General features: G+C 42.4%; 1 protein-coding gene across 1 annotated transcript in view; it reads left to right on the forward strand.

Moving 5' to 3' along the window:
* LOC109963536 (uncharacterized) overlaps positions 1-9,134 on the forward strand; it is a 60,417-nt gene extending 51,283 nt beyond the window's left edge. The window contains exon 5 of the mRNA XM_020606119.1: positions 8,296-9,134. Within this exon, the coding sequence (XP_020461775.1) occupies positions 8,296-8,334 (39 nt within the window). The 3' untranslated portion in view covers positions 8,335-9,134. The remainder of the gene's footprint in view (positions 1-8,295) is intronic.
* The last annotated feature ends 5,362 nt before the right edge of the window (positions 9,135-14,496 follow it).

The raw sequence follows: 14,496 nt of genomic DNA on the forward strand, positions 1-14,496 counted from the left end.
TGTGTAAGTGGGCACATGCCTGTATACATGCATGTGAGTGTGTGTGGGGGGGGTGGGGGGCCGTCTATTCCCAGACACAAGTTGCTCAGTTTTTTGGAAAGTCTCTGGCCCACCCAAGAGGAAAGAGTAGGAGGAGGAGGTGGGGGGTGAGGCCTTGGGGGAACAAAGCCTTATTTCAAACTTGCCGAAAACAGGGGTCTTTATGCTATGATGCTGGGGGCCCCTCCTATGTAGGGAGATGTTATCGCAAAGATGCAATATCCACCTCGGTATAGGGCCAGGAGGAGGGCGGGCGGCTGCATAGGCCCCAGTGTTACACTAAGTACCCTGGGGCGCTGACCTCACTAATGATGTCTCCCTTGACTCCTGCTACTCACTACTGTACCCGCCTTTGTCTTTCACACAGGGATCTCACACTCTATTTGTCTGTCTGCCTTTCTGTCAGTCTGCCTGGCTGGCTGCTAACAACAGCTATGTGTGGGTGTGTTTGTGTGTGTGACCACTGGTCCTATTTTGGCTACTTTGATAGTTTGTGTATGCAGCTTATTGTTCTTCTGTTTTGTCCTTGCAAGGCGATGTTTGTTTTATCTGCCATCTTGAATTGCTCCATGATCCTTCTCTTTAAGTTTGAATGTCTGTGTCTCTTTGCCATTTGTCTGCCTGCACAGCTGTCTCCATAGCTTGCTTTGAAGTGTCTCCCTGATTTACTGTCCGGCTGTCTCTTATAGTTCTTTTGACTTTGAAGCTTTCGGTTACTGTATCTAACCATCGAAGCCTCATCTTTTTAAGTTCACAGTGACTTTTATATTTGTCCTTGAGTTGCATTTAAAGATGTTACGCCAAGCTCTCAGGGATAATACAAGTGGGGAAAGGGAAATTTGATGTTATGAGATGTGGATTGGGAGAAAAAGCACAATTAAAGTGGACACCCCGCATTCCTGTGTGGAGCCAGTGGCCTGGGGATAGGATTTGCTCAGTTTTCCTAACAGCTTGGAAATCCCACCACTCCACGGCTTGATCCTCATCTCAGCTTGCATCTTCTGCCCCAACCCAAAATTTAAAGAGAAAATGATGACTAGGAGAAGGGGGCTATGAGGAATTTGTGTGAACTGCCGAGATGTTGAGGACTTGGAGTGTTTAAGGCGAGGTGATAACTTAACTGTAAATAATTATGATATTTTCATAGGGACTATGGTTAGTTTATCTTTGTTATAACCATTTCTAAAGCTATGCATTGTCAAATTTATCAGTCCAAAAAATGCAAAATCCTACTCCAACCATAACACTATTTTAATTTGCTGGGTCTCTTATCCTGGTGAGCTGTATACAGTCATCATGCAGGGTGGATCCTACAGCCTCTTGTTGATGCTGCTAAGCTGTCGCTGGCCTTCTTTGAGGCACTGGGCAAAGAGAGCAGGTCTCTCTGCAATTCCACAATGCTCAGCCCCCAGAGAGCCAAAGTGGAAAGTTTGCTTTAGCACCCACTGAGTTAGCAGATGAAAGAGCTTTGGGATGACTTGGGGGATGAAGGGGAGCACTGATCGTGGGAGGGTTGGGGCTTATATTTCTTTATCCCGTCTGGCGTGTTGCGGCTATGCTGAACACACATCAGCTGTTCACTTTTCTCTGGCTGCCAGTCGCCGTTCAGTCCAAAGCTAGCCTGTCTGCTGATGGATTACCTGGGTGAGCAAGTGTACCCCTTCATCCCCTATTGCTCTGAATATACATCTCGCCCTACCCCGCCTAAAAGCCCTCACCTGAGCACCCCTATGTGGCTCTGGGGTGCAGTTATAAAAAGATAAAGGGGTCTGGAGCTTGGATAGGGTGGGGCTGGACTAGGGCATTGGCCTGGCTTGGGTGGGACTGCTGCAGTGGTGTTTAAGGGGGCTAGCCAGGATTAGCTGGCGGCTGGTGGTTATTGATTCAATTTGAGATACTTTTTTATCTGCACGCTGCCTAAGACCAGCGCACATGCTGGCTTCCTCCAATGGGCCATAATCCCTGCTGGTTATAAAAGGCATATGCCTTTGGTGGTGGAGGAGATGCTCTAAATGCCTGCGCTGCTGCAGAGGAGGCATCTGTCATGTGTGTGTTTGGTTGAAATGGCACTGGGATCATGGGGGCGCGGCATGTCGGCTGCAGATTTTAGCTGGTGCTGAGAGCTAGAGTAGAGAGTGAGTCGGCATACCTTTGGTATGCACTCACAATTTACACTCCTGATGGGATCCGTGTCCATAGCATTAAGATGCATGTATGTTGCTGCTGATTTTGACTTTCAGCTCAGGAGAGCCATGAGCCACATTTTTACCGTGGCCTCACAAATGTGTAATGGAGCATTCAGTGACATTATTAATTTGTGATTAAAGTCAACAGTGAACTAGGATTTGGATCACTTCATGCAGTAAAAACATCTAAAACCTACTGTAGAAGGACAATTTGCCTTATATCTTTACCAAAATGAGGGAATGATTGAAAGAAAATGAGTGACAGGCACCAGAAGACAGTGAGGCCCAGAGAACAGAGGTTAATGAGAAGACCAGTGGAGTCTGATGTATGATGAAAGAGTGATTCAGCTCCTTTTTTCCTCCCTTCCCTCACTTGTGTATTTATTCTGAGATCATCATTTGTCACTGGTGGAGGGCCTTTCTTTCTCTCCTGCGACAGCCAACTCCAAATCATTGCACAGACAGAGGGGCCAGCGCTCAAATAGTGATGGAATTGGGGGTAGAACCAAGGCCAGCATCCCACGTTTGATGTCTCTCCCCTGGGCCTCATCCACTCTGTCACCCTCCCCGGATGGTGCTGACAGATGGAACTTTGAGACACTATCCCACCAGGGACAGTGACACAGACGTATGAAACAGAGGGAGGGATGAGTGTTAAAGATAAATGGCTTGATGAATGGAAGCTGATGTATGAAACGATGTAAAAGGCAACAGAATCTTACCCATTCAGCCTTTTATCATACATAATGCATGACTCATATTTCATGTACCTCAGTAAGAATTGTGTTAATCAGTAACACATTTTCACATAAAGAAGTAGCTGTCAAGAGGGAATGTTACTGCAATCAGAGCTTCATAAGGTCTTGCAGTCCTCTGGCCATCTAATGATAATGGTTTATCTTTAAATGCAGTTAAATTAGTTAAAAGACAGTGTTAAATAACTAATATAACAGAAGGGCTGCAGAGCTTTAGGTAAAGGATACAGAATCACTGGTTTAATCAATACTGCTTTGCCTCAGTATCAGTGATTACTCATTCCTGGTGCTGTTCTGTTCAGTTGAAAAATAGTAGTGTATAGCACACAGTATATAATACTGTATATCAAATGTGTAAAAAGCATCTCTAGTAGCTCAAGTAGTTGAACTGGTAGTTAATGCATGCTACTGGAGTTGTTACTGTAGTAGAGAGCCACTACTTCTTCAGGTAACCACTAGAGGCTGACAAACTTCTGTGACTAGCCACAGCTGCTGACTTCTGTATGCTGCAATGCCACGCAAAATAACAGCAAACAATAGAATAATACACACACATCAGTATTCTGCATCCACGTTCATATACTCGTTAACTTCAAGCTGAATGTAATGAGGAGAGCCTGAGATATTTTATCTCCTCTCATTCTGTTTGTCTAACCCCTATACTCTAGAGAAAATGCCCTCACAGATACACATGTATATCTGGATAGCTTCACAGTCTTTTGGAGGATTTCAGTAACTCACTGTATTTTATTTCATTTAGTACTTTGCTCAGCACAATTAACAGGATTTCCTGGATGCATAAAAAGGAATGATGAAAGGTGATTGCATTTATCAAATCAACCCTCTTATCCTCGGTAGCTGCCAGAAGACAACTGAACCCTGTTCATTTTTCACCTTCTATTAACTATATGTCTCTGTTGCCAGCATCATGCCAGTATGAATGGGTGACTGTTGTCGTGTCTGCCTTGTGCCCAATATGGAATCTGGGAAGCTGGATGCAGTGTAGGGGACAGTGACAGTGCCAACCATTTGGGGCTTTCAGCTGCCACCCTGAGCATGAGCCAAGCAGGAGACCGGGATGTTAGGGTCCTGAGGTACTGCTACAGATGCCTGGAACACACTTAACTGTCAGGCCTACAAGGAATCAAACTCAGTGAAACTTGACTTGCAGTTACTGTGAAGGGTGAAATTTTCTGCCTTTTAGTAAATGTGCTTGTGTAACCAAGATGATTTTTGCACAGATGTGCAATAGAAATTTTGCATTTGTCTCATCATATGTACCATTTTTGCCCAATAGATACGGTGTGCTGTTTTCCCTACTTATTTTCTCTTCTGTTTTCTCAGTCCCTGACCTCTTACCTCTACCAGTCTTCCTATTTACTACCACCTTGCAACTAAAATTCCATTTGCCTCATTGGCTATTAACTTAGTTTGTGGTTCAACTATTAGAAAGCCCAGCAAGATGCCAATAAGAACATGGACTACCAGCTTCTTTTTTAGCCTGCCCATTTTTCTGTCTTTTGGACATGGGACGAGCTCTTATAAACAGTATTTGGCCATCATCACTGTCAGCAGCTTTTAAAAGGTTGACAGGTTGGGGATGAAATCCATAGTAAAAGAAAGATTTCCCCCCTACCACGTGTTGGAAATTGGGATGGCAGCAGTGTTCATCATCTGGGTCCAAGGGACACATCAGGTTTAACTTCCCTAGCCTTAGAGCCTAGGACTCATTCCGTGCTGCAGTTTGTTTTTGTACTATGTGGTATACTACAGTATCCCTCTCCTCTCTCTGGCTCTGTGACCCAGCAGCTCAATCTCAAATCTTTTTAGCAGGTGGGTTTCCATCTACGTGCTTTGTGCATACTTTTAATTTGTGCATTACAAACCACAAGTGGAGGCGTAAAGATCTAAAGAATTCTGAAATTTTGCAGTTGTTTTGGCTGAGGTGAAAAAGTATCGATAAAAGCTAAATTTGACAAAATGCAATGACAACAGGAATAGCACACACATGATAATGGACATCAGGCATGCGACTTACAATAAATGCTTACTAAAGCATTTACGTGGTTGAAGAAACTGAAAATAATAGCACATGAAAATATCAGCTCTGTGTGTTGTGATAAGGAGACCGTAACGTGTCAAATTAATATCGGAAACAAACATAAATGGCATTGTTTGAGGTTTGAGATTTGAATTACATCATCACATTTGTCTAAGGCACCTGGTCCAGACTGGAAAACTAGTGCCACCAGCTGTTTATCTCAGTAAACCAACTTGTGCATGGCAACACACATCAATTAGCATTTTCTTTTGCTGATTTTTCTGAAAAGTGGTTAAAATTTATGCAACATTTGCATGGGAATCTAGCCAGTGTCTTCCTCTACGTCTACCCGTCTCTTATTCTTAAAGTTTTTCCTTCCCTTTTCTCATGTCTTCCTTACTTTGTTTCTTTCTTTCCATTGTGCCATGCCTGTTTGAACCAAGACCTGTTTTCAGTAGATTAAGTCAGCTAAACCATAAAAATTCTTTGTTTTGGAGGTCACGTACCAGACATGAATAAATGAAAGTGCTTGCATATCATTTAATGGGAAAAACCTCTAGTTAATTATAATCATTCTATACCATCTTCTCTTCAGAGTTCTTCAATTCTAAATCATTCATTTCTGTATTTTTAAAAAAACATCACTACACTCACTTAGGATGTTCAGTAAGTTGTTGGGATATATATTGAATGAACTGAGTTAATTCACTCTACAAGAAGTGACATTTATGGTGGGTGAAGTATGCATGAGGGGCAAGTGAGTGAAAGAAGAGAAACAGAGAGAAGTCCTCTGTCACACACACACACACACACACACACAACCCCTCCTACTGAAGTGACATGGCACCCACCGGGCCGGGGACCAGGCTGGGGATTCTGAGGTGGCGCCCAGACTCGGATTATTTACAAGAGCTGTAGCGCTGCAGAGACTGTGGTATTTCGTCTTTCAAATGCCTTGGATGGAAAGGCATGTTTTGGGGAACATAGGATCTGTTAGGCCTCTTACTCTTTCTCCTCCTTCTTTCAGTTGCTCTCTCTTGTTTTTTTGCAGAGTAGGAGGACTTGTTACACTACTGCTCAGATGCTTTTCATTTAAACACACAGCAACAACTAAACAATGGTGTGTGTGTGTGTGTGTGTGTGTATTGTCTGTGTGTGTGGTCATTCTTATTTGACTGAAACATATCAATCTAGGCCAGTGCTTCCAAACCTCCTGGTATTATGTCTCTGACCTTTTGTGATAAAAACAAAATGTTCTCCAGACTCTGTGGGCACTCCTGGGAAAGACACCTGAGCCAACCTGCATAAATGCCTCTGCAGAGAATGACGAGTATGGTATGGTAGGTGGGGGGTTGGGGTCAGATAGGGGAAACTACATGGATGCAATCTCACATTGATGCCATGTTAGACATGCCAAGAATAGCCAGTTGTTCACGGATATCTCAGTACACACAAACACTGGAAATTAGAGGCCTGCAAGTGGCAAAGGTGGTGGTGGGACACTAGGGTTGGGGAGACAGAGTGGATGTAAGGCTAACTGTGTGGCTGGGAGTTGTTTCTGGGGCGTATGAGGCAGTGTGGAGTCAGCTGGGGTCAGGTTTGCCGTCTTGGGTATCAGCATCCGGACGATGACACCAAAACAGCACAAATTGGAGAAATGACTAGACAAGAGGGAGAGGGGGAGCGACATCCAATGTGGGTGATGCTGTTTCATGTTTACTGTATCCCCCTGGAGATATGAAGCAATGGCAACAAGGGGAAAGGAAGGGGGTGCTGGAGAATGAGACAGCAAAGAGTAAGGTGTCAGGGGTTTGGCAGGGGCATGTTATGACATGGAAATCCCAGCCTGTTGGTCATACTGGCCTGTGTGAGGCTCTGAGTGACAGGAAGGCCTCAGTGTTCAGCCTGGCTGCCTCCTTCCTGGTGCTAGTTGGAGCCAGAATACAAGGAATGAATCTATCAGAAAAGGTCATTGGTGTGAGCCTGCCCTCCATGGAGGACCTGTACACCACACAGGTCAAAAGGAGGGCGGAGAGGACCACTGCAGACCCCTCACACCCCGGACACAACTTGTTTGATCCCCTCTGGACGGCGTTACAGGTCACTGTGCACCAAGACAACCAGGCACAGGGACAGTTACTTTCCCCAGGCTGTCACTCTGATGAACACTTAACCCACGACAGTATGATTGGACAATAACCCTCAGTGCAATACCTGTAAATATACCTCATACAGATTATAGAGACTTGTACAGGTCTCTAGTTTTAAGTACTCTATCTTTATCCCTATTTATCTCATTTCAACGAACATTCCTTGTTGTCTGCATTGTTTACTGTCTGTTTATACTGCTTATTCTGCATTGTTTGCACTGTTTGTTGCTGTCAGTATTGCTGTTAATACTGCTTATTTTGTTATATTACACAGCCTTATGCTGGTTTACTTAGAGTCAAATTCCTCGTGTCCATCACACCTGGCCAATAAAACTGATTCTGATTCTGATTTTGTCACTGACCAAATACCATGGGAAAGATGAGGTGTGAAGGGGAGGATGCCTTGTCTTTCTCTCCTTCTTGCTCATCGACCCCCAACTTTTTTCTCTTGTATCAGTGAGAAATCAAATACCCTTCTGTTACTGATGTCCAGAATTCCTGATTTCTATTTTATTTATTTGCCACGTGAACTATTGAGGTGAGCCAAAACTTGGAGCTCAGCTCTTTGGGTCTGGAAGCGGTTCTCAACAACGCAAGAGCCACACAAAAAGATCCTATTCCTAGTTACCATACATGTTATGGGTATTTATAGATAATACAGTTGCTCCAGTTTCCAGATTTCACTATGTGCCCCACAGTTTTAAATGTTTTCTTCTTTGTTGGGGATAAATATAGATTTCTGTCCATGGTTCAGCATGTTTGACCTGAGAGTTCCAGCTAGTTTACTCTTTTAATAATAAGCCGGTGTACCAGAATAGACAATATTGGGAGTCTCTATGGCAACCACAGGCTTTGCATATGAGAGATACAGAACATGACCATCAGCAGCCAGGCAGGCAGGAAAGCAGGCAGACATTTTTAACCTTGACGTTTTTGGAGAGATACCATTTTAAGTCCAAGACTTCCAATTGCCAACCCAACCATGAAATCCACTCTCAGTGTTCTTTCCAGGTTTGGATACATGTCTCTTTCCCCCTCTTCCTCCTCTTCCCAACAGGTCTCACAAACACAGCCTGTCATCTTCAATAAATGCTTGAAACTAAGCGCTGGTTTTTGTCCTGCAGATGACTGGTTGCATAGATTCTGTAGAGGCCCTAGAGTGAGGGAATGGAGCTGAAAGGAGGAGCTGGCCCATTGAGACGCCTGCAAGCCGTCGGGATACACACTCGCCTTGCCACAAAAATGAGCCTCTGGCCAGTGTTGGCTGCCCCTCTGGTTTTACACAAATACACTCTCTCTGACACACACACAGACACCATTGGAAAAGTGTGACTGGAGGTGGCTGAGAAGCATTTAGAGAGGAAGAAAGATGATGGGAGAATATGGGAAGAAATGGTAGAAGTGGAGTTTGGTTGGAGTGTTGTAAATTCATTCATATTTCTCCCCTCCTTGTACAAGCAAGCCAAACCTCACTGGGTGAATCAGTGTTCCTCGTAAACAAGCCACAAGTACACAATGGCGCCTCTAACTTTAGCGAGCCAGAGAGAGAACCGGGTGTAATGAAAAAATAAAAGAGAAGAATAGAATGACAGAAAGAAAGCATGGCAGCAGCCAGACTGACATTCTAGTGGGGAACATGCTCAAAACATGTAACAAAAACTAAAATAAATAAAGCAGCAACTAAGTAAAGTTGTCCAGGGTAATATCAAGAGACTTATGGAAGCTGGTACAAATTGTCCAGCAGGATTGTAAATGATGATGAGCCTCATCTATCACATGTGGCTGTGGATATCATGTTGGTGCTGGTGGCAACCCTCTTAACCACCTTCAATCTCAGATTGTCACTAATGTCTTCCATTTATAATTTCCAGCTTTCAGTGTCTTTATTTGCAGCCCATTTTTGAATGATGATGAACTCTTTCTCTTATATGACAGGAGTCACAAACAGTATTCCACAAACGCTCATGAGAAACTAATCAAACTATCTATACGTACATTGAAATTGTATGTAAAGTGTAATTGCATTTGATTTTTATTTGGCTCCTGAATTGATAAACTTTGCAATACACGAATCCTGCACCTTTCTTACAATCATATTTAAATCCTTAAGCTCGACCGAGATTGCACACAAAAGCAGCAGGACCCGCTTAGGTTTAATGTATTCAGATTACAGGCAATTATGGCTTGTTACCATTTTGTGGGGGAAGCAAGTCTCATTTGCAGTATTTGTTCAGTGAATGCCTAATAGCGGGAAGGGGAGGGAGCCCTGTGCTTCCTGCTGTGCGAGCTGTGATGCTGCAGGAGAACTGTAGCGCAGCACAAATATTAATGACTCATTTCCCCCTCACCTGGAAGACTAAAGTGGAGCTAATCCAGATACATCAGTGCTAATAGCCCAAATAAATCACTTGTGAGCTCACTTTTTGGCTTGTTGTCTTTTTGAGAAACAGATATGGAAAATCAAGCCATGGTCTGGTACTCATGAAATGAACAATTTTCTTACGTTTGAACTTCTTTTAAACTATATTTTTCTGTATACAGTGATTAATTCTTAATAATTATCTGAGATCTAACATTTTGTTCTGAGTGGTGATGGCTTACAACAAGGGTCAGTTCCTGATGCATAAAAAAACATCACACTGTCAACTTTTGTGTCACATTCCTTCAGCACAGTTTATATATATATTTTTTTTTTGCTGCAATTATACACACATTCTCCAACAGACTCTTTTTCTTCAGCCTTTTGCTTCTGTTTTTTCTTTTTTTTTTGTCGGTGCTGTAAGTAATCATAGTGCAGTTCATCTTTGTAGTGGTTAAACTACATGAGATTAACATTTGGATAGCACACTAACATGGCTGTGTGCTATTTACACAAGAAATGTGTCATCTTAGATCTTCAGATTTGGACCAATCAAACTGCTGAATAATCAGATGTTACTGTTAATATCTGGCTGCAGAGGCAAACTTTATTGCTTCCCCATCTGGCCAAAATCAGTGTCACTCTGGTCCTACTTACTGAAAAACAAAAGCAGCCGAAGTTTATATTAAGTGCTAAGTGGCCTGTGGAAAGTTGGGTATCAAGAAGCTGCGAAACAGATTTTGAGATTTAGCTTTATCAGGAGGCAACGTGCCGTGCTGTTTCTGTGGAGCGTTTTTGGTGTAGATTCTAAATCAACATAGTGAGAATCTGGCTGGATGAGACAGTGAACTTTTCCTTTCCCCTTTCACTCTACATCAGTGCGGCTAATTTGCCTGACCGAATTACCAAAAAGGTGCCAAATGACAGTGACTTACTGGCTAATAATGGCTATCAAACTGAGCATCCCTCCAGTGAAAGCTATGGGCACATGAAATGTCAAGCTTTCCTCTAAGACTCCCTGTTGCTACTGCCGTGTGATGGAGCCCGTGTTGACATATTTAGCTGTACGGTTTGTGACAGGAAAAGAGGAAGCGCTGAGGTTATTTGATTGCTTCATTATGGTCATATATATGGCTGTATATTTATGTGTACTTTGTTATGTATGTTATTACATGTACATCAGTGAGTGTTTGTGCGCATGTGCTTGTGTGTGTGTGTGTGTGACTGAGTAAAGAAGACTCAGTGTTTGGACCACCCTGTGAGGTGGGCTGAGTGACAGCATGGGCCTCAAGACTTTTGCAGTGCACATACAGTACATGCACTCACAGAGGCACACACACACACACACACACACACAGTCAAGCGCATACAGTACTCAAACGCACATGTCAGTGAGCTCATTTTTTAAACAAGTTTTCTACTTTATTAATGTCTCATGACCAAATACATATCATGCTCCAAATCAAACATGCTGGATTTAAATGGAATAAATCACTTTGGGATGGGGAGAGAGCACACACTCTCAGGTACAGCACTGTACCACCCAGTAGTAACACAGTGAATGTACCAATGTACCTGCTGTTTTAACCCTACCCCTCTAGCCCGCAGTATTTTTATGAACACCTAATTTGAAAAGACAGGTCAAACATTAATAAGGCTTTAGAAATAATATTTTCTCTCGCTGCGAATTTGAGAAATGAAGTAAATGTGATGACAGAAAGCTAAATTGAAATTAATAGTTACTTATTTTCAGACCATTCTGACTGTAATTACACATTAGTCACCAGTTGTTTCACTTTATTATGACATTTTGCTTGTATTGAATGGAGGCATGAGTCCAGCTACTTACCAGAGTGAGGTGCTAACCTTGCTAACAGTATATGTAGAACATGCACATGGTGGTTCAGCTGTTCTCGTGAAGGCACATTTACAGTATTTTGTGCAAGTGCTCAGCAGTACAACAATATAGCCATAGTGTTGTACTGCCATACTGTTATACATGTTGTTGTATTTTCTTGCAAACGTTGTGATTGTTTGTTATTATTGTTTTTATGTGTGTGCACTTCAGAAATTTTTTTCCTTGCTATCTAAATCTAATGCTTGTGTTTGTTACCTACTAAAGCCTAGAAAAGTAGAGGCAATGTCCTTTTTTGCAATTGCTGGGAATCTCAAATGTGCAACACCTATTCAAGAGTAGCAATACACACTTGTTAGGTACCTCTGCAGTAGCGTGTGAATACTGAACTGAGTCTAACAGGACCCTGAGGGTAGCTGAGGGTTGAGTTTGGACAGAAATGTTGGGATTATGTTCAGGTTCAGATCGGGTTTGACCACATAGGTCAAATTTTAGGCTAGAAGGATGGAACATTTTTAATGTCTGCTTTGTTTAATGATAAGGAGCAAAACACCATACAAACTGTGTCTGGCTCGGGTCGACTTCGGACATTATATACTATAAGCTTGTCGGGTCCGGGTCAGGTTTGGAAGCCACAGTCGTGGGCATGGGTCGGGCTCAGACAGAAACATGCGGCCTGATCCATGCTCCACTCTGCAGTTTCATATCGATCAAACAAAGAGTCTCACATCTATCCAAATATAATGTCACTTCGGTAAAATTTCCTAATTCCAGTAGTTTGATAGCTGCAAATCACATCCTCGTGGTTCAGATGACAGAGAAATAGTTAAAATTCCCAGTCTAATAGATGCTATGTCTGATTACCATTCTTCTGTGTTTTCTGCTGTTAGATGATAACTGCAATGATACTGAGTCTCAGTATCAGTACTTATAAGTCCTAAACGTAAGACTGCTAAGGCCTGCATTGATAAACGAGAAGTGGATCCTTGATATTGGGCTGTCTGTTTAGATCAGCCAACACATAAAACACACGCAGTGTGACCAACATGGTCATAATTTATATTTTTGGCACCTAAAGCTGGGTTAAGGTCTTACAAATGTTCTATTAGTCTTGCACATCAGTGAAACATTTCAATTTTAAATATGTATTTTTATTTTTGTTTCCGGTGTCTATCTTTTGCTAAACGGCATAGACCCACAACATTTTATGTGAATATCACCGTTCTTTTCATCAATACCATTCTCTCTTAGTAAATAAAAAAAAAAAAAGATCTGATAACTCATTATGATATTTTAGTTGCTGGCTGACTTAATGTGCAAAGAGCTTTGCAAAGCGTAGCAGAGTTGGCTGCTGTTTGCAGTAAGCGGGAAGGCAAGGGCAGACACTGACTCGCTGGCTGGCTGGCAGACTTTGGACATCAAAGAGGACAAAGCCAGCATTAAGCTGGGCTCTCTCCAGTGATTAAAAGCAGGGGCCACAGTAACGTCTGGATGGGCCATTTAAAACTAATGAGAGAAAGTAAATACAGCCGTGGCCAATGACGTGTATGTGTGGGAGTGTGTGCTGTACTGGCCATATTATGCTTACAATGTCATGATATTATGAATATTACTGTATGTGAATTGTGTGACATAGAGTACGGTAGAACGCTTGCTAGGATCACCTAGAATTTAACACACCATGCACCCTCCTCGCTGGTGTGTCATTGGCTGTAGATCAAATTTTAACCCCAGAATTGTGTTGTAGAGTCAAATAGTGATTATTGTCATCATCATATTTTACATCAAACCCCTGTGCATTTGCGAGTGTCTGTTTACAGTATTGTGTATGATACACTCTGAAGGATGTAGGGAGGAGGCATTTGATTTGTATGTCTGAGTCATGTTACTGGATCATCTGCCCTTTTCTCACGCTGTTGTTACACACGCAAACAGGAAATGCACAGAGTGAGGTGGATAACAGTAAGTGGAAGTGCTGATATGGTCACATTAATTCATAGAGAATCTTGGGGTTCTGATTCATCAAAGGTAACGGTTGCAGTGTCTAAATAAATTCTGTACATCATGAATGACATTAGTGCTTGATGCATTGCAGGCATTTGTTAGTCATCAAAGTTGCCCACATTTACCTTTTGGAAATGTGAATTAAACTTCTTTTTTTCTTTGATTTGCTACAAATTTTTACTATTCTGCTTCTCTTTATACTACATCATCAGTTTCTTTCATAATAATTTATTCTTGTCATTTGTCTTATTTCCTAATTTGCAGTTCTCTTCTTTTTATTTCTTCTTTTTCCCCTTGTTGTCATCTTTTCCATGTTCAAAGCGCAGCTTAAGAAAAGGCACAGACTGCAAAGCTCCTACAACAAGCCATAGTTTTCTTTGTTGATAATCCAAGTGCTTGGCTGGATGATAGTATGAAAAGCCAACCCATCTTAACGGATTCCAGGCCCCCTTTTGCAATGTGACTTTTTTATTATTACAAGTTGCATTTAGCATCAGAGTCGAGCTATTTCTCAATCTAGTGCTCTTCAAAACCTAATGGGCAATTATCTGTGGAGGAGAAGTTAATGGGTGTCCCATTTCACAAAGTCCGCAGTTATTTATGTCAATGAGCGCCATTGTGTGGAAACGTGGCAGACCCATGCTAACCACTCGACTCGTTTAGATTTTTCTCTATGGAATCCCACACCCATTGTAAGCCAGCACTAACCACAAGACCAATATGTGTGTGCAAGCATCTGCATGTCTGTGTGTGTTTTATATGTGTGTTAAGTTCAGTATAGATGTGCAGTGTGTGTGTGTTTATGTGAGTGTGTATAGGCAAGTGTAATATGTAAAGTATATAAATGCAGAGTCATGATCAAAGTATATACTGACAGACAAATACACACACACACTGGCCACCCCAGAACACGCAATCCCATATAAACAGACATCCCGCCTTCCACATACACCACACACACACACACACTCACCACAGACACGTAGACCCATAGACCTGTAGACCACCGCCCTACCCCTACACATGCAAATTAATAAAGCAAAAGACCCACAGCCACATATGCAAGCATCCCACTATGCACACACCACCATAGACCCACCATCAACA

This window comes from Monopterus albus, unplaced genomic scaffold (assembly GCF_001952655.1).
Source record: "Monopterus albus unplaced genomic scaffold, M_albus_1.0 scaffold76.1, whole genome shotgun sequence".
NCBI lineage: Eukaryota > Metazoa > Chordata > Actinopteri > Synbranchiformes > Synbranchidae > Monopterus > Monopterus albus.